This window comes from Heterodontus francisci, chromosome 8, assembly GCF_036365525.1.
Source record: "Heterodontus francisci isolate sHetFra1 chromosome 8, sHetFra1.hap1, whole genome shotgun sequence".
In the NCBI taxonomy this organism is placed as follows: domain Eukaryota; kingdom Metazoa; phylum Chordata; class Chondrichthyes; order Heterodontiformes; family Heterodontidae; genus Heterodontus; species Heterodontus francisci.
The window spans coordinates 72,198,274-72,223,771 of NC_090378.1; the positions used below are offsets into that span (position 1 = coordinate 72,198,274).

General features: G+C 43.1%; 1 protein-coding gene across 3 annotated transcripts in view; it reads right to left on the bottom strand.

Moving 5' to 3' along the window:
• The window catches only part of efcab7 (EF-hand calcium binding domain 7), a 131,614-nt gene that overhangs the window by 105,524 nt on the left and 592 nt on the right, over positions 1-25,498 (bottom strand). For 2 of the 3 annotated variants that reach the window (XM_068037323.1, XM_068037322.1), the window contains exons 2-4: positions 21,635-21,798; positions 18,374-18,585; positions 15,312-15,398 (exon numbers count right to left, since the gene is read on the bottom strand). In XM_068037323.1, coding sequence (XP_067893424.1) covers positions 15,312-15,398; positions 18,374-18,585; positions 21,635-21,797 — 462 coding nt within the window. In that variant the 5' untranslated portion in view covers position 21,798. The remainder of the gene's footprint in view (positions 1-15,311; positions 15,399-18,373; positions 18,586-21,634; positions 21,799-25,498) is intronic. The other variant, XM_068037324.1, reaches the window with a different exon arrangement.

A 25,498-nucleotide genomic window follows, 5' to 3' on the forward strand; every position in this document is an offset into this window, starting at 1 on the left:
GCGCACATGAATTTCTAATCTTTTGGGCGTGTGCCATGCCTGCGTTTCCGATATGTGTTCCCTACATTTAATTCCTATGTTTCAAGCAAACTTCTAATGACTTATTATCAAGGTGTGACAAATTCTAAACCATCATATTTAGAAATTAATAAACTGTACAACCTAGGTGAAAGATAACGGTATACCCCACACTCACTGCAAGTATGTCAAAAATTGTAACACATTGACCCCTTCCTACAGCAAAACATTGAATATAAAGCACATAGCTCTACAGTATCAGTAAACACAATTATGCCAACAGACTCAATGTATGCTCCTGCAAATTCTGTTTAAGCAAAATACACAAGTATAACACCATAGGAACCAGCATAAAGCTCTGCAAAAATAATCAAAAACATTCTAATCCTTGTTTTGTAATTGATTTATGGTTGCAGCTATCTTGGATACATCACATCTTGTATATACCTTACTTTGTTTCTAAGCAGGGCATGGGTGGAATAAAGTTACTACACAGTCACACCAACAACTTAAACTTGTGTAACTCCTTTAATGTAAAACGTAGGGACAGTGACTGTTGATAAGATCAAGGAGGTAGGTTTTGAGAAGGCTTTTGAAGGAACAGAAGGCAGTAACAAGGTGAAGGGTTCATAGTGCAGTGGAAGGTTGTGCAGCTAAAGGAAGAAAGGGGAATGCAAAAGAGGCTAGGGTTGAAAGAGGATGTTCAGGAACACAAGAGCTGAATTAGAAGTAGTCAGCAGTGACGCCATGGAGGAAATTGCAGACGACAGGGATTTTGAAATTGATACATAGAAGAACAAGTAGTCAACAAAATTTAATAATGACAAGCAATGGGTAAGCAGGACATAATGAGGGACATGAGTGAGGGTCTGTAATTCTACATTCTACTAGCAACTAATTTAAAAGTAAAAGTAAGGTTAAGGTATGGCAGGACAAAGTGGAATGTGCCTCCTGTGGTATGTGGGAAGTCGTGGATGCTTCAAGTGGCCTTGAGGAGCACATTTGTAGGAAGTCCCACCAGCAAAAGAAACTTGAGCTCCGGATTTGGAACTCGAGCAGCAGCTGGAGTCACAGTGGTGCATCCGCGAGGCTGAGAACGACGTGGATAGCACGTTTAGGGAGATAGTCACACCGCAGGTTAGGAGCATGCAGGCAGAGAGGGAATGGGTGACCACCAGAAAGTCTAGGAGGTCCAGGCAGGTAGTGCAGGAGTCCTCTGAGTCTATCCCACTCACAAACCAGTTTTCCATTTTGGACAATGGTGAGGGCGATGGTTCCTCAGAGGTGTAGCAATAACCAAGTTCAGGGCTCAGCTGCACACAGGGAGGGAGGAAGAGTGGAAGAAAAATAGTGGCAGGGGAATCGATAGACAGGGGAACAGACAGGCGTTTCTGCGGCCGTAAACGTGACTCCAGGATGGTACGTTGCCTCCCGATGGCATGTTGCCTCCCTGGTGACAGGGTCAAGGATGTCACAGAGTGCCTGCAGGACATTTTAAGGGGGAGGATGACAGCCAGAGGTCGTGGTTCACATTGGTACCAACAACATAGGTAGAAAGAGGGATGAAGTCCTTAAAGCAGTTTTTAGGGAGCTTGGTAAGACATTAAAAAGCAGGACCTTAGAGGTAGTAATATCTCCATTCCTCCCACTGCCATGCACTAGTGAGCATAGAAATAGGAGATTAGAGCTGATGAATGCGTGGCTGGAGAGATGGTGCAGGAGGGAGGGCTTTAGATTCCTGGGGCATTGGGACCAGTTCTGGGGAGATGTGACCTGTACAAGCCAGACAGTTTGCACCTCAATAGGGCCAGGACCAATATCCTTGCTGGGAGGTTTGCTAGTGCTGTTGGACAGGGTTTAAACTAGTTTGGCAGGGGGATGGGAACCTGAGGGTAGACTCAGATGGGGAAAAATTAGAAATGGAATACAGAAAATTAATGAGTGTGTCTGGAAGGCAGAGGAAACAAAGGATAGAAACGTTGAAAAAAAGAGTTGGGCAGTGCTCAAGGGTATATACTTCAATGCAAGGAGTACAGCAAATAAAGCAGATGAGCTGAGGCCATAGATAGCAACGTGGCAGTATGATATCTTGGTTATTACAGAAACATAGCTTAAAGTGGGTCAGGAATGGCAGCTCAACATTCCTGGTTACAGAACTTTCAGACAAGATAGAAAGGGGATAGAAAGGACGGGTGTGGCAATTTTGGTTAGAAAAGCAATTACAGTCGTGAGGAGGGATGATGGACGTTGTCTACATGGACTTTAGCAAGGCCATTGACAAGGTACCGCATGGTAGGCTGGTCCAGAAGGTTCGAACATATGGGATCCAGGGTGAGCTAGCAAATTGGATACAAAATTGGCTTGGTGATAGGAGGCAGAGGGTGGTAGTGGAGGCTTGTTTTTCAGATTGGATGCTGGCGACCAGTGGTGTTCCGCAGGGATCGGTGCTGGGCCCTCTGTTGCGTGTCATATATATTAATGACTTGGATGTGAATGTAGGGGGCATGATTAGTAAGTTTGCAGATGCCACCAAAATTGGTGGTATAGTGGACAGTGAAGAAGGCTGTCTAAGGTTACAACAGGATATAGATAAACTGGGAAAGGGATTGGCAAATGGAATTTAATGCAGACAAGTGCGAAGTGATGCATTTTGGGAAGTTAAACCAGGGCAGGAAATATACAGTGAATGGCAGGGCCCTGGGGAGTGTTGTTGAGCAAAGAGACCTTGGGGTGCAAGTTCCCTGAAAGTGGCAACACAGGTAGACAGGGTGGTGAAGAAGGCATATGGAATGCTTGCCTTCATCGGCCGAGGCATTGAGTACAAGACTTGGGACGTAATGTTACAGTTGTACATGACTTTGGTTAGGCCGCATTTGGAGTAATGTGTGCAGTTCTGGTCGCCGCACTACAGGAAAGATGTGATTAAGGTAGAGAGGGTGCAGAAAAGATTCACAAGGATGTTGCCTGGTTTGGAGGGCTTGAGTTATAAAGAGAGATTGGATAGGTTGGGTCTGTTTTCCCTGGAGCGAAGGAGGCTGAGAGTGGACATGATAGAGGTATATAAAATTATGAGAGGCATAGATAGGGTAGATAGCCAGAGTCTTTTTCCCATGGTAGGGGTGACTAAAACTAGAGGGCACACACTTAAGGTGAGAGGGAGCAGGTTTAAAGGGGATCAAAGGGGTAAATTTTTCACACAAAGAATAATGGTTATCTGGAATGAGCTGCCTGAGGAGGTGGTGGAGGCAGGAACAGTAGCAACATTTCAGAGGCATCTGGACAGGTACTTGAATGAGCAAGGCATAGAGGGATATGGAATTAATGCAGACAGGTGGGATTAGTACAGATAGGCATTATGATCGGCATGGATGCGGTGGGCCGAAGGGCCTGTTTCTATGCTGTATGACTCTATAACTCTTAAGTGCAAAAGCAATAGGGCAATAATAGTAGGGGATTTTAACTACCCCAGTATTAACTGGGATAGTTTTAGTTTGAAAGGAATGGAGGGAACAGAATTCTTAAGGTGCATTCAGGTGAACTTTTTTGGCCAGTATGGAGCAAGTCCAACAAGAGAGGACGCGGTTCTGAATTTGATTTTAGGTAATGAAGCTGTGCAGGTGGAAGGAATGGCAGTGGGAGAGCATTTTGGTGGTAGCGATCATAATTCAGTTAGTTTTAACATAATTATGGAAAAGGATAGAGATAGAACAGGAGTTAAAATTCTAAACTGGGGTAAAGCCAATTTTACTAAGCTGAGAAGTGATTTAGCAAAAGTGGATTGGAAACAGCTACTTGAAGGTAAATCAGTATCAGAGCAATGGGAGGCATTCAAAGGGGAGATTCAAGGGGTTCAGAGTAAATGTGTTCCCACAAAGAAAAAGGGTGGGACAGCCAAATCGACAGCCCCTGGTGTCAAGGAACTTACAGGGTATGATAAGGCAGAAAAGGAAAGCTTCTGTCAGACACCGAGAACTCAATATTACAGAAAGCCGAGAAGAGTATAGAAAGCGGAGGGGTGAAATCAAAAAGGAAATTCGGAAAGCAAAGAGAGGGCATGAAAGAATATTGGCAAGTAAAATCAAAGAGAATCCAAAGATGTTTTGTCAATACATTAAGAGGAAGAGGACAACTAAGGAAAGAGTAGGGCCCATAAAAGACCTAAAAGGTAACCCATGTGTGGAGGTGGAAGATATGGTTGTTAATGAATACTTTGTGCCTGTCTTCACAAAAGAGGGGGACAATGCAGATATCGTAGTTAAGGAGGAGGAGTGTGAAGTATTGGATTTGATAAACACAGCGAGAGAGGAAGTATGAAGAGGATTAGCATCCTTGAAAGTGGATAAATTACCAGGGCCGGACGAAAGGTACACCAGGCTGTTCAAAGAAGCCAGGGAGGAAATAGCGAAAGGTCAGACCATCATTTTCCAATCCTCATTGGATGCAGGTGTGGTGCCGGAGGATCCTGGAACACTGGGTCTGTTTCTGGCAAAGGTGGGACCTGCACAAGTTGGACGGGTTGCACCTGAACCGGAACAGGACCAACATCCTTGCTGGGAGGTTTGCTAGTGCTGTTGGGGGGGGCTTAAACTAATTTGGCAGGGGAATGGTACACAGAGTGGAGGTACAGTAGGGGGTGATGCTCAGTCAAATATAGAAGAGAAACTGAGTCAGTCTGGAAGGCATAGCATATATAGACCTGTTAAGGCACAAGGGAAAAATGCAAGGCTGAATTGCATCTATTTTAATGCAAGGAGTCTTACTAGTAAGACAGATGAATTGAGGGCGTTGATTAGCACATGGGATTATGATATTGTTGCTATCACAGAGACATGGTTGAGGGAGGGGCAGGACTGGTAGCTCAATATTCCAGGGTATAGAATCTTCAGGCGTGACAGGGGAGGGGATAAAAGAGGTGGTAGTGCACTGTTGATCAAGGAGTCAATTACTGCAGTAAGGAGGGATGATATCTTAGAAGGTTCTTCAAATGAGGCCATATGGGTAGAACTTAAAAACAAAATGGAGGCAATCACTTGGCTGGGAGTGTACTACAGGCCTGCAAACAGTCAGGGTGAGATAGAGGAGCAAATATGTAGGCAAATCTCAGAGAGATGTAAAAATAATAGTCATAAAGAGATTCAGCACCGAAACAGGCCCTTCGGCCCGAGTCCATGCTGACAACAACCACCCATTTATACTAATCCTACATTAATCCTATTTTTCCCTTCTCACATCCCCACCTTCCCTCAATTCTCCTACCACCAACCTACACTAGGGGCAATTTTTTTTTTTACAATGGCCAATTTACCTATCAACCCGCAAGTCTTTGGCATGTGGGAGGAAACCGGAGCACCCGGAGGAAACCCACGCAATCACAGGGAGAACTTGCAAACAATAGGGGAATAATAGTAGGGGATTTCAACTTACCTGATATCAACTGGGATAGTCTTTGTGCAAAAGGCTTAATGGGGGCGGAATTCTTAAAATGTATACAGAACAGCTTTTTGAGCCAGTAAAGTCCTACAAGAGAAGGGGCAGTCCTGGAACTAATCCTAGGGAATGAAGCTGGACAAGTGGTAGAGGTGTCAGTGGTGGAGCATTTCGGGGATAGTGACCACAACTCTGTAAACTTTAAGGTAGTTATGGAAAAGGATAAAGACGGGCCGGAAATAAAGGTACTGAATTGGGGGAAGGCCGATTTCAATATGATAAAACAGGAAATGGCCAGAGTGGACTGGGAGCAGCTACTTGTAGGAAAGTCTACATCAGACCAGTGGGAGTCATTCAAAGAGGAAATAGTGAGGGTTCAGAGCCAACATGTACCTGTTAAGGTGAAGGGTAGGACCAACAAGTCCAGGGAACCCTGGATGTCAAGGGATATAGAGGATTGGATCAGGAGGCAGAGGGTGATGGTCGAGGGTTGTTTTTGCAAGTGGAAGCCTGTGACCAGTGGTGTACCACAGGGATCCGTGCTGGGACCCTTGCTGTTTGTAGTGTACAGTAATGATTTAGACATGAATATAGGAGGCATGATAAGTAAGTTCGCAGATGGCACGAAAATTGGTGGTGTCGTAAATAGTGAGGAGGAAAGCCATAGATTACAGGACAATATAGATGGGCTGGTAAGATGGCACAGCAGTGGCAAATGGAATTTAATCCTGAGAATTGTGAGGTGATGCATTTTGGGAGGACTAACAAGACAAGGAAATATACAATGGATAGTAGGACCCTAAGAAGTACAGAAGGTCAGAGGAATCTTGGTGTACTTATCCATAGATCACTGAAGGCAGCAGCACAGGTAGTTTAGTTTAGTTTAGTTTAGAGATACAGCACTGAAACAGGCCCTTCGGCCCACCGAGTCTGTGCCGACCATCAACCACCCACTTATACTAATCCTACACTAATCCCATATTCCTACCACATCCCCACCTGTCCCTATATTTCCCTACCACCTACCTATACTAGTGGCAATTTATAATGGCCAATTTACCTATCAACCTGCAAGTCTTTTGGCTTGTGGGAGGAAACCGGAGCACCCGGAGGAAACCCATGCAGACACAGGGAGAACTTGCAAACTCCACACAGGCAGTACCCAGAATTGAACCCGGGTCGCTGGAGCTGTGAGGCTGCGGTGCTAACCACTGCGCCACTGTGCCGCCCAGGTAGATAAGGTGGTTAGGAAGGCATATGGGATATTTGCCTTTATCAGACTAAGCATAGAATATAAGAGCAGGGAGGTTATGATGGAGCTGTATAAAACGCTAGTTAGGCCACAGCTGGAGTACTGTGTACAGTTCTGGGCACCACACCATAGGAAGGATGTGACTGCACTGGAGAGGGTGCAGAAGAGATTCACCAGGATGTTGCCTGGGTTGGAGCATTTCAGCTATGAAGAGAGACTGAAAAGGCTAGGGTTGTTTCCCTTACAGCACAGAAGGCTGAGGAAGGACCTTATTGAGGTATACAAAATTATGAGGGGCATTGATAGGTTAGATAGGAAGAATCTTTTTCCCTTAGCAGAGGGGTCAATAACCAGGGGGCATAGATTTAAGGTAAGGGGCAGGAGGTTTAGAGGGGATTTGAGGAAAAAATTTTTCACCCAGAGGGTGGTTGGAATCTGGAATGCACTGCCTGAAGAGATGGTAGTGGCAGGAACCCTCACAACATTTAAGAAGTATTTAGATGAGCAATAGAAACACCATACCATCAAGGCTACGGGCCAGGTGCTGGAAAATGGGATTAGGTTGGTTAGGTGCTTGATGGCTAGCATGGACACGATGGGCCGAAGGGCCTGTTTCTGTGCTGTATAACTCTATGACGCTATGATTGGAGGTCTGCTAACGTTGTACCTTGTTTAAAAAGTGTGCGAGGGATAGACTGAATAATTACAGGCCAGTCAGTCGAATCTTGGATGTGGACAAATTATTAGAATCAATTCTGAGAGACATGATAAAGTGTCACTTAGAAAGGTACTGATTAATCAAGGATAGTCAGCATGGATTTGTTAAGGGAAGGTCGTGTCTGACTAAATTGATTACATTTTTTGAGGAAGTAACAAGAAGGATTGATGAGGGTACTGCAGTTGATGTGGTATACATGGATTTTAGCAATTCTTTTGACAAGGTCCTACATGGCAGACTGGTTAAAAAAATAAATGCCCATGGGATCCAGGGGGATGTAGCAAGGTGGATACAAAATTGGCTCAGTGGCAGGAAACAAAGGGTAATTGTTGACAGGTGTTTTTGCGACTGGAAGGCTGTTTCCGGTGGGGTTCTGCAGGGCTCAGTACTAGGTCCCTGCTTTTTGTGGTATATATTAATGATTTGGACATAAATGTAGGCGGAATGATAAAAAGTTTGCAGACGACGCAGAAATTGGCCATGTGATTAATAGCGAGGAGGATAGCTGCAGACTGCAGGAAAATATCAATGGACTGGTCAGGTGGGCAGAAAAGTGGCAAATGTAATTTAAACCAGATAGTGTGAGGTGATGCATTTGGGGAGGTCAAACAAGGCGGCGCAGTGGTTAGTGGCGTAGTGGTTAGCACCGCAGCCTCACAGCTCCAGGGACTTGGGTTCGATTCTGGGTACTGCCTCTGCAGAGTTTGCAAGTTCTCCCTGTGACCGCGTGGGTTTTCGTCGGGTGCTCCGGTTTCCTCCCACAGCCAAAGACTTGCAGGTGATAGGTAAATTGGCCGTTGTAAATTGCCCCTAGTGTAGGTAGGTGGTAGGGAATATGGGATTACTGTAGGGTTAGTATAAATGGGTGATTGTTGGTCGGCACAGACTCGGTGGGCTGAAGGGCCTGTTTCAGTGCTGTATCTCTAAATAAATAAATAAATGGGAGGATACTGAGAGGCGTAGAGCAAGTGAGGGACTTTGGAGTAAATGTCCACAGATCCCTGACGGTAGCAGGACAGGTGATTAAGAAGGTATATGGAATCCTTTCCTTTATTAGCCGAGACATAGAACATAAGAGTAGGGAGGGTATGCTGGAACTATATAAAACATTAGTTAGGCCAAAACTGTGTGCGGTTCTGGTCACCTCATTACAGAAAGGATACAATTGCACAAGACAGGGTATAGAGGAGGTTTATGAGGATGTTGCCAGGACTGGAAAATTGCAGCTATGAGGAAAGATTGGATAGGCTGGGGTTGTTCTCCTTGGAACAGAGAAGGCTGAGGGGAGATTTGATCGAGATATACAAAATTGTGAGGGGCCTGGATAGAGTGGATGGGAAGGGTCCATTTACCTTAGCAGAGAGGTCAGTGATTGGTAGAAGGATTAGAGAGGAAATGAGGAAAAGAATTTTCACCCAGACGGTGGTGGGAGTCTGGAAGTCACTGCCTGAAAAGGTGGCAGAGGCAGAAAACCTCATCTCATTTCTAAGGTGAATGGATGTGCGCCTGAAGTGCCATAACCTGCAGGCCTACGGACCAAATGCTGGAAAGTGGAATTAGGCTGGGTGGCTCTTTTTTCCCAGCCGTCACAAACTCAATGGGCCAAGTGGCCTTTTTTGTGCCATGAACTTTCCATGATTCTATGACAATACAAGAAGTGGAGTTTTAGATGAACAAAAGGTTGTCAGCATACTTTTGAAAGCTGGCCACATACCTACAAAATGGTGCTGCTAAGAGAAGCATTTAGACAAGAAAAATGGGTTAATGGATGGAGCCTTCAGCACACATTACATGGATATGCAGCATGTGAGGATATATATATGCTCGCTTCATTGGAACAGGTAGGAGTGGAATCAAATTAGGATAGTGCCACAGAGGTAGATGAAAAGAAGACTGAATATGATTCAGGATTGAATAGTCCTGTGTATCAAACCAGAGAGTGGCCGAGGAAAGATGATTTACTACAGTCAAAACCACAACTGCTTTTTGCTGTTACGGTGTGCCCATATTATAACACACTGCTATATTACATCCTGGCAATGACTCCTTAATTAAATATAAAACAAGTCCTCAATGTCATCCACTGGACGAGTTTGTAAAGTCAGAATGCTACAAAATAAAGCCCAGGATTTCTTTCCTAATCTGTGACGCGTCTGTCAAGTAGCATTAAGGATTAGTTGGTCTCAACTAGGATTTGGGTTGGGGAAAAAAAATCAGCCAGTGTTCGTATTCCTGATTGCTATTACGCTTCAATCCCTGTTGGAAGGTATAGGTGTGCTGATGTCAAGTGAGGATAGAATTGGGCTCGGTTACAATATCCATGATCAATAAGAATGCCAACACACTGTTAAGAACAACCTGTATTTATCCAGCGTCTTATCACATCCTAACTTTCATCTCAAAGCATTTCACAGCCAATGATTTCCTTGTTATTATAGACAAACATGGCAGTCCAACAAAACAAAGCAAGGTCACAAAGACATCAAATAAGATGAGTGACCGAAGTGTTGTGGTAGTATTGGTTGTGGGAGAAATGTTGGCCAGATTACTGCAAGAACTCTCTGCTCTTCCAGTAGTGCCATGGAAACTTTTATATCCACTGAGATGATAGAGTGGACCTCAACATAACATCCCATCTGAACAGCACCTTCAATAATGCTGAATGCTCTCAGTACTGTGTTATAATCCAAAAAGCCAGGTGGTGAAGGATAGAACTGGAACCAATCTTTACACACTTTTATAAGCATTTATTTACAGAGATACACATTACATGCATGCACTTCCTAATGCCAGCCATCACAGTTTCAGGCTGAACGTAGAAAGTTCAGAGGAGAAGTGAAAAAGGAAGATGAAAGAGGCAAAGAGTGAGCATGAGAAGGGACTGGCAGCTAACATAAAAGGGAATCCAAAAGTCTTCTATAGGCATATAAATAGTAAAAAGGTCAAAATTCGCTCGATTCTGGAAAGGTTCCATCAGACTGGAAAAATAGCAAATATAGCAAAGTGGGGGAGGCAGAAAACAGGTAACTATAGGTCAGTTAGCTTGACGTCTGTCATGCGGAAGGTGTTAGAATCAATCATTAAGGAGGCTATAGCTGGGCACTTACAAAAACTAAAGATAATCGGGAATAGTCAGCATGGCTTTGTGAAAGGGAGATCGTGTTTAATCTATTTATTGGTGGTCTTTGAAGGAGTAACATGTGCTGTGGATAAAGGGGAGCCCATTGCTGTACTGTACTTGGATTTCCAGAAGGCAATTGACAAGGTACCACATAAAAGGTTATTGCGCAATGTAGGAGCTCATGGTGTAGTGGGTAACATATTAGCATGGACAGAAGATTGGCTGGCTGGAAGAAAACAAAGAGTATGCATAACTGGGTCCTTTTCTGATTGTCAAAATGCGACGAGTGGAGTGCCGCAGGGGCCTCAACATTCTAAAATTTATATTAATGACAGATAAGGGAAGCGATGGCATGGTAGCTAAATTTGCAGATGACACAAAGATAGGTAGGAAAGTATGTTGTGAAGAGGACATAAGGAGCTTGCAGGTTGAGTGAGTGGGCAAAAATCTGGCAAATGGAGTATAATGTGGGAAAATGTGAAGTTGTTCACTTTGGCAAGAAGAATAAAAAAGCAGAGTATCACTTAAATGGGGAACAACGGCAGAACTCCATGGTGCAGAGGGATCTAGATATTCTAGTGCATGAGTCACAAAAAGTTAGAATGCAGGTACAGCAAGTAATAAAGAAGAGCTAATGGACTGTTATCCTTTATTACAAGAGGAATTGAAAATAAAAGTAAGGATGTCATGCTTTAGTCATATAGGGCATTGGTGAGACCCAAATCTCGAACACTGTGTGCAGTTTTGGTCTCCTTATTTAAGGAAGATGTGAATAAGTTGGAGGTGGTTCAGAGGAGGTTTACTAGATTAATACCTGGAATGAGCAGGTTGTCTTATGAGGAAAGGGTGGACAGACTGGGCTTGTTTTCACTGGAGTTTAGAAGAGTGAGGGAAGACTTGACTGAAGTGTACAAGATCCTGAACAGTCTTGACAAGGTGGATGTGGAAAGAATATTTCCTCTTGTGGGGGAGTCTAGATCTAGGGAGCACTGTTTGAAAATTAGGGGTCACCCTTTTAGGACAGAAATTAGGAGAAATGTTTTCTCTCAGAGGGTTGTGCGACTTTGGAACTCTCTGCCTCAGAAGGTGGTGGAAGCAGGGTCATTGAATAATTTTAAGGCGGGGGTAGATAGATTCTTGTTAGGCAAGGGAATCAAAGGTTATCGGGGGTAGATGGGAGTGTGGAATTCGAGACACAAACAGATCAGCCAGAATCTTATTGAATGGTGGAGCAGGCTAGAGGGGCCGAATGGCCTACTTCTGCTCCTAATTCATATGTTTGTATGTAAGAGGAGAGGTGGGGCAATTAGGGACCAAAAAATGGATCTACACATGCAGGTAGAGGGCATGGCTGAAGTATTAAATGAGTACTTTGCATCTGTCTTTACCCCTTATACAATATACAACTATCATACTGTACTGATGTGTTAGCCTAGATTATATGCTGAAGATGCTGCCGAAGTCATAGTGAAAGAGGAGATAGTTGAGACACTGCATGGGCTAAAAATTGATATAGAGGAGGTATTAGAAAGGCTGGGTGTACTTAAAGTTGATAAGTCACCAGGACCTGATGGGACACAACTGAGGATATTGAGGGAAGCAAGGCTGGAAATTGCAGAGGCACTGGTCATAATTTTCCAATCCTCTTTCAATACAGGAGTGATGCCAGAGGACTGGAGAAGTGCAAATGTTACACCCTTGTCCAAAAAAGGATATAAGGATAAACCCAGCAACTACAGGCCAGTCAGTTTAATCTCAGTAGTAGGAAAGCTTTTAGAAACGATAATCTGAAACAAAATTAACAGTCACTTGGAAAAGTGCAGATTAATTAAGGAAAGCCAGCATGGACTTATGTTTAACTAACTTGAGGTATCAGGGTGGGGCAGGGTGGTTGATGAGGATAATGTGGTGTACATGGATTCTAAAAGGCATTTGATAAAGTGCCACATAATAGGCTTGCCGGCAATGTTGAAGCCGATGGAATAAAAGGGACAGCGGCACATGGATACAAAGTTGGCTGAAACAGAAAGTAGTGGTGAACGGTTGTTTTTTCGGACTGGAGTGAGGTATACAGTGGGGTTTCCCCCAGCAGTCAGTTATAGGACCACTGCTTTTCCTGATATATATTAATGGTCTAGACTTGAGTGTACAAGGTACAGTTTCAAAATTTGCAGATGACACAAAACTTGGAAGCACTGTGAGCTGTGAAGAGGCTAATGATAGACTTCAAGAGGACATAGACAGGCTGGTAGAATGTGTGGACACGTGACAGATGAAATTTAATACAGGGAACGTGTAGTGATACTTTTGAGGAGAAGAACAAGAAGAGACAACATAAAATAAAGGATGCAATTCTAAAGAGGGTGCAGGAAGAGAGAGATCTGGGGCTGTATGTGCACAAATTGTTGAACTGGGCAGGGCAGGTTGAGAAAGTAGTTAAAAAGGCACACAATTTTCTGGGCTTTATAAATAGAGGCACTGAGATGAAAAGCATGGAAGTTATGATGAATCTGTATAAAACACTGGTTCAGCCTCACCTGGAGTACTTTGTCCAATTTTGGGCACCAGACTTTAGGAAGGATATGAAGGCTTTAGAGAGGGTGTAGAAAAGATTTACGAGAATGGCTCCAGGGATAAGGGACTTCAGTAACATGGGTAGATTGGAGAAGTTGGGGTTCAGGTTTTCCAATGTATAACTGGAGTAAATTGCGACTCGTCCAGGCCTGGAGATTTTCAAACATCTAGTTAATGGAAATATAGGCACAGTTTTGAGAAACGGCAACTTTGAAGAGGAAAGGGAGACTCGAGATGGGATGGTAGATTTCAAGGACAAAGGGGTTGAGGATGTCTTTTTTTGGGGAACAATTTTGAAAGGGAGTGTGACAGCGACTGAGTAAAGGGTACCATTTACAATATCGACGAGCAGAGAGACTGGGCAGTTGGATATCAGCAGTTTAGTGTGCGACTGGGACTACAGCAGCAGGAGATGGGTCACGTAGATAAGATGAGTTCAGAGGGAGCATGAGAGGAGATTGAAGAGGAGAAAGGCATGGGTTGAAAGCTAGGGTTAGGGAGAAGCACTGGGAGATTTGGTTTGGTGAGCAAGAAGGAGGAAGAATGTAGGAAATGCAACTGAACAAATGGGTTCAACCTCTGCAAGAAAGGAATCCATGAACTCCTCATACTTGCTGCTGGAAGAGAAAGGAAATAGAGGTTTAAAGGAGACAGATGGTAGTGGAGAAAATCTGGGAGTAGTTTTTGCTCTCCAGAATGGCCCTGGAATAGTGACTTATTTTGGCAAATAGTGTTTAATGTGGTCCAGCTAGATTTGGCAATGGATAACTAAACCAGTTATGCACCAGATAGATTCAAATCTCAAGCCAAACAACAGAAAATGCTGGAAGTACTCAGCAGATCTGGCAGAATCTGTGGAGACAGAAACAGAATTAACATTTCAGGTCGATGACCCTTTGCTAGAACTGGGAGTGCTGGGATGCAAGGCAGGGAAACAGGGCAGGGGAGGAAAGAACAAACAGGAAAGTCAGTGATAGGGTGGAAAGCAGCAGAGATTAAATGACAAAAGGGATGATGGTGCAAGGCAAAAGGGAGATGGTAATGAGACAAGAAACAAAAGATAGATCTAGAGAAGGTGTAAAACAGAATCATCAGCAGCAGCTGCCGTGCAAAAAAGGGGCGGAGCTTAAGATTTGCTAGACCTGACGAGTATTTCCAGAATTTTGTTTTTATTTCAGATTTCCAGCATCTGCAGTACTTTGCTCTCAAATCTGAACCCCTTGAATGTGAGGGAGCAAAGATGAGGGCCAGGCCAGAGATATAACCAGACTGGGAGAGAAAAGCTTTTACTGTGGATAAATGCATCAAGCTAGAGGTGAGGGAGTGACTGAACACAAGCTGCAAAAGTTGCATGGTAAGTGCAGAGCCAAAGGATCAACAGTTGGCAGTTTGAAAGTGCAGTTGAAAATTACTTGAAGGCGAGTTTATTCAAGGGCACACCCAGAAGAAAGTGGAACTGGAAGAGAGTAGGGAAATGTGGGCGGTGAGGAACACAAGGAAGTTGTCAGAGAAGGCCTTGTCTTTAATTGAGACTATGGGAATAGAGAAGTCAAGTGAGATGGCATAGATGAGAGGGAAGCAGTACATATGGATTGGAGAGGTTATATGCAAGCAGAGTTGCATGGAGGACAGGAGGGCAGTGAATTTAGAGGAGAGTGGACAAGTTGAGTTCAGATGGAGATGGAGATTGAAATCATGATTAGATTAGATTAGAGATACAGCACTGAAACAGGCTCTTCAGCCCACCGAGTCTGTGCCGACCATCAACCACCCATGGAGGATGAGGAGTTGTTCAATGCTGAGTCTGACAGAGGAAAGGAGGGAGGATATAACCGCAGTGGGGCTTGGAGGATGAGGGGGGAAAGGGCAGTTGAGAATGAGGATTTTAAAGAAGATTCGAGAGTGCTGGAACAAGTTGAGGTGCTTGAAGGAGGACAAGGTACCAGAGGAGTATGGAAAGAGATCCAAGTGCTGTAGCAAAGAAACAAGTATAGGTGTTTTGATCAATAGCATTTCATCAGCATGAACCACCACTAAACTCTAAAGCAAATGGCTCCAAATGTGTCTTGGTGTAATACTCTCCAGAAATATCTGGAAAGATTTAACACATTTAGGCCTCAACCCTAAAGGCCCCAGACCATTGCAAACAAGATGAATATAAGAATTGCTAAATTTCAGAATTGTAACCTAGCTAGCTATACCTCATTATAGACCAATTTTCCAGCGTTGTTAACATCAGCTTCATCCATGATCATCCTCACCTCTTCTTGTGTCATCCTCTCGCCTTTCTACGGTGAAATAATATTGATAGAATTTATTGTGTAGCATATAACATCAAGATACTCAGTAAAGATACTATTCACATTATAAGAAAGGGATACAAAATGAAATGAAATACTGAGATGACCTAATTGAGCTTTTCAAGATTATGAAGAAACCATGCAAAGTTAATCCAGGCAAATAGTTCCCTGTCAGGCAGGGTTCAAAATATCCAGGAACTCAAATTTAAAAATTACAAAGTAAGGGTGATAAAGAAAGCCAGGGGACATTTTCACACAAAAGGCATTTGGACTTGTGGAATAAATCACCAGGAAAAACAAATGAAATGGATAGTGCAATGGGTCCCAAAAGTTAAGATGTGTTTCTGGACAGCAAAGGGATTAAAGTATATTCTGATAAGGGAGTGTGGTGTTGTGAGCTATGTAAAAAGGACTGATTTGTTGCACCTAATGGCCCTTTCCTGTTCCTAAAAATTCTTATGTCTTTGACAAAAGAGTTACAGGGAGGCAAACTGGGCGTTTCCACAAGAGCTTACAGGCAGATGAAATGCTTTCATGCTATGCTCAAACTAAAAGAACATAAAGAAAAAAACTTGCAATTACATAGCACCTTTCACAATCTCAGAACATCATTGTAATCTAGGAAACATGGCAGCCAATTTGCACATGGCAAGGTCCCATAAACAGCAATGTGATAATGACTAGTGATCTGTTTTAGGGATGTTGGTTCAGAGATAAATATTGTCCAGGACATTGGGCAGAACTCACTTGCTCTTCTTCGAGTAGTGCCATGAGATCTCTTAAGTTCCATCTGATGGCAGATAGGGCTTCAGTTTAATGTCTCATCTGAAAGACTGTGCCTCCAACTATGCAGCACTCCCTCAGTATTGCACTGGAGTATCAGCCTGGATTATGTGCTCAAGTCTCTGCAAGGTGGTGCATGAAAACAGTCCAAGTATGATTCTTCTCTGATTTCCTTCTTCCCTCAGCGGTAAATTATTTGGTTTTCGGGCTTTCATGCAACTTGTGACAAGTCTTCAGTTTAACACCCACAATCGGTACTTTGTGGAGCGGTATGCTGGGGCCACAGAAACATTCAACCTCCTTAATGCCCAAGCTTCACCTCTGTTTAAGCAACTAAACAGTCTGGCTTTTTGAGGAAAAACTCTGGTCTTGTAATTTCTCCAGTAGTTACAGCTTCCCTTCCCCTACCATACCATACTACATAGAACATAGAACATAGAAAAATACAGCACAGAACAGGCCCTTCGGCCCACGATGTTGTGCCGATCCTTTGTCCTCTGTCAAGGACAATTTAATCTATACCCCATCATTCTCCTTTATCCATATACCTATCTAAAAGCCGTTTGAAAGTCCCTAAAGTTTCTGACTCAACAACTTCCCCAGGCAAGGCATTCCATGCCCCGACCACTCTCTGGGTAAAGAACCTTCCCCTGACATCCCCCTTATATCTCCCACCCTTCACCTTAAATTTATGACCCCTTGTAACGCTTTGCTCCACCCGGGGAAAAAGTTTCTGACTGTCTACCCTATCTATTCCCCTGATCATCTTATAAACCTCTATCATGTCACCCCTCATCCTTCTCCGTTCTAATGAGAAGAGGCCTAGAATGTTCAGCCTTTCCTCGTAAGACTTATTCTCCATTCCAGGCAACATCCTGGTAAATCTCCTCTGCACCCTCTCCAAGGCTTCCACATCCTTCCTAAAATGAGGCGACCAGAACTGCACACAGTACTCCAAATGAGGCCTTACCAAGGTCCTGTACAGCTGCATCATCACCTCACGGCTCTTAAATTCAATCCCTCTGCTAATGAACGCTAACACCCCATATGCCTTCTTCACAGCCCTATCCACTTGAGTTGCAACTTTCAACGATCTATGCACATAGACCCCAAGGTCTCTCTGCTCCTCCACATGCCCAAGAACCCTACCGTTAACCCAGTATTTTGCATTCGTGTTTGTCCTTCCAAAATGGACGACCTCACACTTTTCAGGGTTAAACTCCATCTGCCACTTTTCAGCCCAGCACTGCAACCTATCCAAGTCCCTTTGCAGACGACAATAGCCCTCCTCGGTATCCACAACTCCACCAACCTTTGTATCATCTGCAAATTTACTGACCCACCCTTCGACTTCCTCATCCAAGTCGTTAATACATGATGAACAATTAAGAGAAGTTCAAAAATACTCAGGCTAACTGCTCCAATGGCTGTATATAAATGGACCACAGCTCGTGTGTGATATTAAAATCATACCAACCAGGCAGATTACTGGGTAGGTCACCAGTCTATGATGAGTTGGATGCACTGCAGATGCTCCGATCGGCTTGACTCCGGTATCCGTGGACTAGCAAGGAGGCAAAAAGGTCAGAGTTCCTCTTGCTGATTCCTATCCAGCGACCCCCTGCTACAAAGTGCGTGTGTGTGAACATCGGGCAATGACAGAATCGAGCTCAAATATGATGCTGTCCATAGTAGGCTCACTAGGGTGAAGTATTGGAACACTGCTGGTGCCTGTGAAATCATACCACCCTCCCAAGAGTCAGCATCTTCCAGAAAAGGAGGGCAGAAATTCAAAGAAAGGAAAGTTGTCAAGGTTGAGAGGTAGCAATCTGGGAATGGGGCGACGTGCTTTGTGCATTACTTTAGGATCAAATACCCATTCTAGGGTCAGAGCTCTTAGGGCAGTTATATTGGTGGAGAGGGGGATGAAAAGCTGCCTTATGTTCCACCAACCCCAACTGCCATCTAGGAGCAAAGTGGAGCAAAGGATTGTCCCCATCCATGTTTTGGGTTATATGGAAAAGGGATGCAGGTATTGAATTGGAATTATGTTGGAATTTGTGATCTTGCAGTTGTACATATTGGACTGGTCCAATAACCTTTGATTATACTATTGAAAGGTTCCACCTGTAGTTTGGAAATAAATAACACTTTTTTAAACAAAGTAGAAAAGCACTTACAGTAGTGAGAACTTTATAAAGTTCCTCATGCGTAATGTAGCCATCATTATTTAGATCGAGCTTCTTGAAAGCTTTCATCAATTCATTCTTGCCTGTAGGTTTTTCATTTTTCAAGATCTCGCAAAAGTCATCAAAGTTTAACTTCTTGGTATATGGAGTCCAGTACTTCCTGAGTGTCTTTCTGGAAGGATTTCTTCCAGCTTGCTGAAGCACTATAGTTTAAACATATTAGACATTAATTCCAGGACTCTAACTTGAACATATAAACAGACATTAAATTTAATTTCGAATGACATTTTTAACTAGCTTATCATTAGATAATTAATTGAATCAGAAGATAATTCCAGCATAGAAACATAAGTGAATCTATTTATCTGATGAGCATTCTGATCAACCTTCTGAAATAAAATGGCATTATTAAAATCTGCATAGTGATACAGAATTTATCAGTGTGTGACAACATTTGAGCCAGAATCACTTCTATGTGATTGTCGCCATCACTTAGCTGTATTCAAATACATTCGAGTGCAAAGCCTCAGGTCTGCTGTCTCCAACTGGAGAACTTTCGAGACAGGGTAAATTATATTGGAGAATTGAGACATGCAATCCTTCATACCCATGGAATTTTGAGCAGTTATAAACATTTAACTTTGCTTTCATCGTCACAAACATTAGAATATTTCTGCATTCAAACTATGATGTCCATTGTGGTGTGTTGCTTCAAATGAGTGATGTTGCATTGCATAGAGGCTTGGAGTAAATTAAACTGAAAATATATAATTATATTTTTGGGTCTTTTCTAAACCTTTTTAACCTAGATTACTTCAGCTAATGTATCATATAACTAGCATGGGTCCCAACCCTCCACATTTTCATGAGCGTCTATTCTTGCATTGAAATCTTGGAAAACATTCAGTAACATGCCTGGGTAAATCACTTTTGGTACTTGCTTTGAGGTATTAGACATACTTATGCCACCATCGGACCTTATTTCACTTTACAAAAAAGGTAAAGACTTTGACTTTTTTAAAAATTTGTTCAGGGGATGTGGGCGTCGCTGGCTAGGCCAGCATTTATTTCCCATCCCTAATTGCCCTTGAGAAGGTGGTAGTGAGCTGCCTTCTTGAACCACTGCAGTCCTTGGGGTCCAGGTACATCAACAGTGCTGTTCGGAATAAAAACAAAAAAAATGCTGGAAATACTCAGCAGGTCTGGCAGCATCTGTGGAGAGAGAAGCAGAGTTAACGTTTCAGGTCAGTGACCATTCATCTGATGAAAGTACCTAGTCCAGGCCGACCCTTCAATGCAATACTAAGGAAGTACTGAATTTTCAATGAAGCCATCTTGTGGATGAGATATTAAGCTGATGTTCCCAACTAGCAGTTCATGTGGACAAAAAAGACACCATTCCATTATTCAGTGAAGAACGAAGAGTTCTCCTGGCCATTATGAATCCTTCAAGAAATACCACTGGAATGGAGTAACTGGTTATTTATCTAAATTTCTGTTTGTGGAATCTTGCTTTATGCAAATTGGTTACTGCTTTTTGCCTAAAAAAAGCTACACTTTAAAAAATAATTTTTTTAGCTATCATCCTGAGGATCTGAATGCACTATATAAATGTGAATTATTTCTTTATCGATTTTACTGTTCTGATGCAACATATACAATGACTGCAAAGAACAATATAAGTCAGAAGTCAGTTGATGTCGTCTACATGGACTTCAGTAAAGCTTTTGATATGTTCCCGCATGGGAGATTGGTTAAGAAGGTAAGAGCCCATGGGATCCATGGCAATTTGGCAAATTGGATCCAAAATTGGCTTAGTGGCAGGAGGCAGAGGGTGATGGTCGAGGGTTGTTTTTGCAAGTGGAAGCCTGTGACCAGTGGTGTACCGCAGGGATCGGTGCTGGGACCTTTGCTGTTTGCAGTGCACATTAATGATTTTGATGTGAATATAGGAGGTATGATCAGTAAGTTCGCAGATGACATGAAAATTGGCGGTGTCGTAAATAATGAGGAGGAAAGCCTTAGATTACAGGACGATATAGATGGGCTGGTATGATGGGCGGAGCAGTGGCAAATGGAATTTAATCCTGAGAAGTGTGAAGTGATGCATTTTGGGAGGACTAACAAGGCAAGGAAAAATACAATGGATGGTAGGACCCTAGGAATTACAGAGGGTCAGAGGGACCTTGGTGTACTTGTCCGTAGATCACTGAAGGCAGCAGCACAGATAGATAGGGTGGTTAGGACCGCATGTGGGATACTTGCCTTTATTAGCCGAGGCATAGAATATAAGAGTAGGGAGGTTATGAAGCTGTATAAAACGCTAGTTAGGCCACAGCTGGAGTACGGTGTACAGTTCTGGGCACCACACTATAGAAAGGATGTGATTGCACTGGACTGAAAAGTCTAGGGTTGTTTTCCTTACAGCAGAGAAGGCTAAGAGGGACCTGATTGAGGTATACAAAATTATGAGGGACATTGATAGGTTAGATAGGAAGAAACTTTTTCCCTTAGCGGAGGGGTCAATAACCAAGGGGCATAGATTTAAAATAAGGGGCAGGAGGTTTAGAGGGGATTTGAGGAAAAATTATTTCACCCAGAGGGTGGTTGGAATCTGGAACGCACTGCCTAAAGAGGTGGTAGAGGCAGTAACCCTCACAACATTTAAGAAGTATTTAGATGAGCACTTGAAACGCCATTGCATACAAGGCTACAGGCCAAGTGCTGGAAAATGGGATTAGAATAGTTAGGTGCTTGATGGCCAGCACAGACACGATGGGCCGAAGGGCCTGTTTCTGTGTTGTAGAACTCTATGACTCTAAGTATATCCTTCTGATATGTCACGAACCTGAAATATGAACTGTTTCTCTCTCCACAGATGCTTCCTGACCTGTTACATATTTCCAGCATTTTCTGCTTTTATTTCAGATTTCCAACATCCACAGTATTTTGCTATTGCATTGTGTCAGATGTTCATACTGAAAATGTTAGACCCCAACTTTTACCTACAATATGTGCAATTTAACTTTGGCTCAAAAAATAAAACCACCAGATCTAAAGTTAAGCAATCTACTCTTTGTTCAGCTATGCCATACAACAATACTACAACACAAACATAATACTTCAAATACTACTTTGTGATATAATGGTCAGTGTGTAGTTGGTTTACCATTGGATTGTAAAGCACAAATTTAAAAATACCAAAACGTAAACATGTTTATCTGGCATTCACCATTTCAATTTCAACCTCACCCAGACAGAGTTGATCTTTGGAAGTGATGCTCTCTAAACTGGTTCCAAATACTGTCAGGTAAGCTGCTCGGCTGTTTCTGTAAAAAATCTCTTCTTCAGTGGACTGAAATTTGCCAGATTCACATTGCTTAGCCGAAGTGATATTTTCTTGCTGATTGGACATTCTGAAAATTCACAAAATAATTTGTATGTTATATTAAATACTAGTCTGGTGTGGTGTTGAGCAATACAGATTAGTGAATGCTTAGCCAGCTGACAAAGGCATGTAGTGTGGCAAAGTCTCCTAGGTATGCTTAGGCTCCAGTAGCTTGGGGTTTTCACAAACCTATCATTTGTTCTATTGGCTATATATTACAGAAACTAAATAAATGTATGTATATAAAAGCATGTTATTGTTCAGAAGTGAGGGCTAGTCGGAAATTTTGAAGGAAGACTCCAGTTTCAATCGCTGAGTCACTGACTTAGCTGATCTCAACCAGGGTAGTGATAGGGGCACAATGGCTTCAGCGTCAATGGACATGGATACCCACTCCTGATTATTATCCAATGAGGCCTCTGGGAAAGTGAGCATATGCCCATTTGACAAAGACAGGTTCAGTCCTCCATGACCAAATTGACAACACATGATATGTAGAGAAGGCATGATCCTGATGGTCCATGAACCTACTTTGGAATAAATAAATATACATAAAAATTATAGAGTTCCTTCCATCTTTGTTCCCTTATTGATAGATCTGAACCGACAACAACTTAGTTGCAATTTATAAGCAGATCTGTTTCGGAAGTCATTGACAATGAGATTTTTTAATCACAGAGAGTGAGACTGATTTTTTTTATTCATTCACGGGAGGTGAGCATCCTTGGCAAGACCAGTATTTATTGCCTATTCTAATTGCACTCGAGAAGGTGGTCGTGAGCCAACTTCTTGAACTGCTGCAGCTCGTGTGGTGTAGGCGCTCGGTGCTGTCAGAGAGGGAGTGCCAGGATTTTGACCCAGCAACATAGAAGGGACGACAATATAGTTCTGTCAGGATGTTGCATGACATGGAGGGGAATTTGCAGGTGATGGTATTCCCATTCACCTTCTATCCTTGTTTTTCTTGATGATAGAGGACACGGGTTTGGGAGGTGCTGCAATAATAGATGGTGCACACAGCATCCACAGTGGTGAAGGGAGTGAATGTTTAGGTGGTGGATGAGGTGCCAATTAAGCTGGCTGCTTTGCCCTGGATGGTGTTGAGCTTCTTCAGTGTTGTTGGAGCTGCACTCATGCAGAAGCAAGTGGACAGTATTCCATCACAATCCTGACTTGTGCCTTGTAGATTATGGAAAAGCTTTGGCGAGACGGGGGTAAGTTATTCTCCGCAGAATATCCAACCTCTGAACTGTTCTTGTAGCCACAGTATTTATTTGGCTGGTCCAGTGAAGTTTCTGGTCACTGATAACCCCCCAGGATATTGATGGTGGGGACTTCAGCAACAGTAATGCTGTTGAATGTCAAAGGTAGGTTGTTATACTCTCTCTTCTTGGAGATGATCATTGCCTGGCACTTGTGTGGCACGAATGTTACTTGCCACTTATCAGCCCAAGCCTGAATTTTCCATGTCTTGCTGCAGGCAGGCATGGACCGAGGAACTCCTGCAGCGATGTCCTAGGGTTGAGATGATTTGCTTGCAAATTCTATTTATGAAGATGGAACTATGCTTAATTTCATTACCCTTCCACTGCATCAAATATTTATCCAATTTTCCTCTAAATATAAAATAGCTTCTACCTCAATCACACCTTCTGGCAAAGTATTCTAAACACCAATAATTATTTGCTTAAAGAAATTCCTTCCAACCTTGCAGTGACTTAAATTGGTGCTCGTTATTGGCTCCCCAACCACTCATATTCACATTATCAAAACCTTTCATAATTTAAAAAAAAACTATTTAAACCTCCTCTCACTCCCCTGCTCCGTTAGAAATATCTCAAAACTTTTTATCATAACTATAGGATCTTCGCTGGTCACATTTTTAAAAGATTATACGAACATACGAATTAGCAGAAAGAGTAGGCCACTCGGCCCCTCAAGCTTGCTCTGCCATTCAACAAGATTATGGCTGATGTGAATGTAACCTCAACTCACATTCCCGCCTACCCCTGATAACCTTTCACCCCCTTGCATATCAAGAATCTATCTACCTCTGCCTTAAAATATTCAAAGACTCTGCCTCCAGCGCCTTTTGAGGAAGAGAGTGCCAAAGACTCACAGCCCTCTGAGAGAAAAAATTTCTCCTCATCTCTGTCTTAAATGGGTGACCCCTTATTTTTAAACAGTGACCCCTAGTTCTAGATTCTCCCACAAGGGGAAACATCCTTTCCACATCCACCCTCAGGATTTTATATGTTTCAATCAAGTCGCCTCTTACTTTTCTAAATTCCAAGTTCTAAGAAACTATCCCAAAAACATTCTATGAGCTCCTCATCCAGGCCAGCTTTGCTCATCCAATTTTTCCAGTCTATATGTAGATTAAAATCCCCCATGATTATCGCCATAGCTTTCTAACAAGCTCCCATTATTTCTTCCTTTGTACCCCATTCTACCATGTGGTTAGTTAGGGGGCCTGTACACCACTCCCACAAAGGACTTCTTGCCTTTATCATTTCTCATCTCTACCCAAACCGCTTCTACATCCTGGTTTCCTGAACTTAGGTCATCCCTCTCTATTGTGCTAATACCATCATTAATTAACAGAGCCACCCATTCACCTTACCCTAGCTTCCTATCCTTCCAAAATGTCATGTACCCATCAATATTCAGCTCCAAATCTATGTCATCCTGCAGCCGTGGCTCTGTAATGGCTATCAGATTGTACTTATTTATTTCGATTTGCACTATCAGTTCATTTGTTTTGTTTCGAATGCTACATGCATTCAGATACAAAGCCTTTAGTTTTATCCTTTTATTATTTTTGTAACCTCTCGCCTTAGCTGCTGACTTACTCCCCTCCTGTCATGGTCTGTTTATCTTTTCCCATATTAATACCTTTCTCTCTCGTCTTGTTTACTCTTTGATTTACCACATCTTCTCAAAATTGATCCCTTGCCCCCTTATATAGTTTCAAACCCTCTCTACTTTCGTAGTTATGCAGCTCACTAGAACACTGGTCCCAGCATAGTTCAGGTGGAGACCGTCCCAACAGTACAGCCACCACTTTCCCCAGTATTGGTGTCAGCACCCCACGAACTGGAACCTACTTCTACCACACCAGTCTTTGAACTATGCATTCATTTCTGTAATCTTATTTGCCCTATGCCAATTTGCACATGGCTCAGGTAATAATCCAGAGATTATTACCTTTGAGGTTCTGCTTCTTAATTTGGTGTCTAGCTCCTCATACTGGCTATGCAGAACCTCTTTCCTTGCCCTGCCTATGTCGTCGTTCCCAAATGGACAACTACCACTGGATTCTCCCCCTCCCACTGTAAGTTCCTCTCCAGCCCTGAGCAGATGTCCCGAACCCTGGCACCAGACAGGCCACACAGCCTTCTGGACTCTCGCTCTTTGCTGCAAAGAACTGTGCCAATCCCTCTCACTATACTGTCCCCTACTTCCACTACTTTCCTTTTTGTTCCTCCTACTTGGAACGGCTTCCGGTACTATGGTGCCATGGTCAGTCTGCTCATCCACACTACAGCTCTTGCTCTCATCCATACAAGCTGCAAGAACCTCGAACTTGTTGCTGAACTGCAAGGGCCGATGCTTCTCCACTCCCACCTTCTCGATCCCGTTACCTGCCTGACTCGCAGTCATACCCTCCTGTCCTTGATCACTGACAAAATCAGACGACCCCTATCCTATGGGGTGTGACTGTCTTC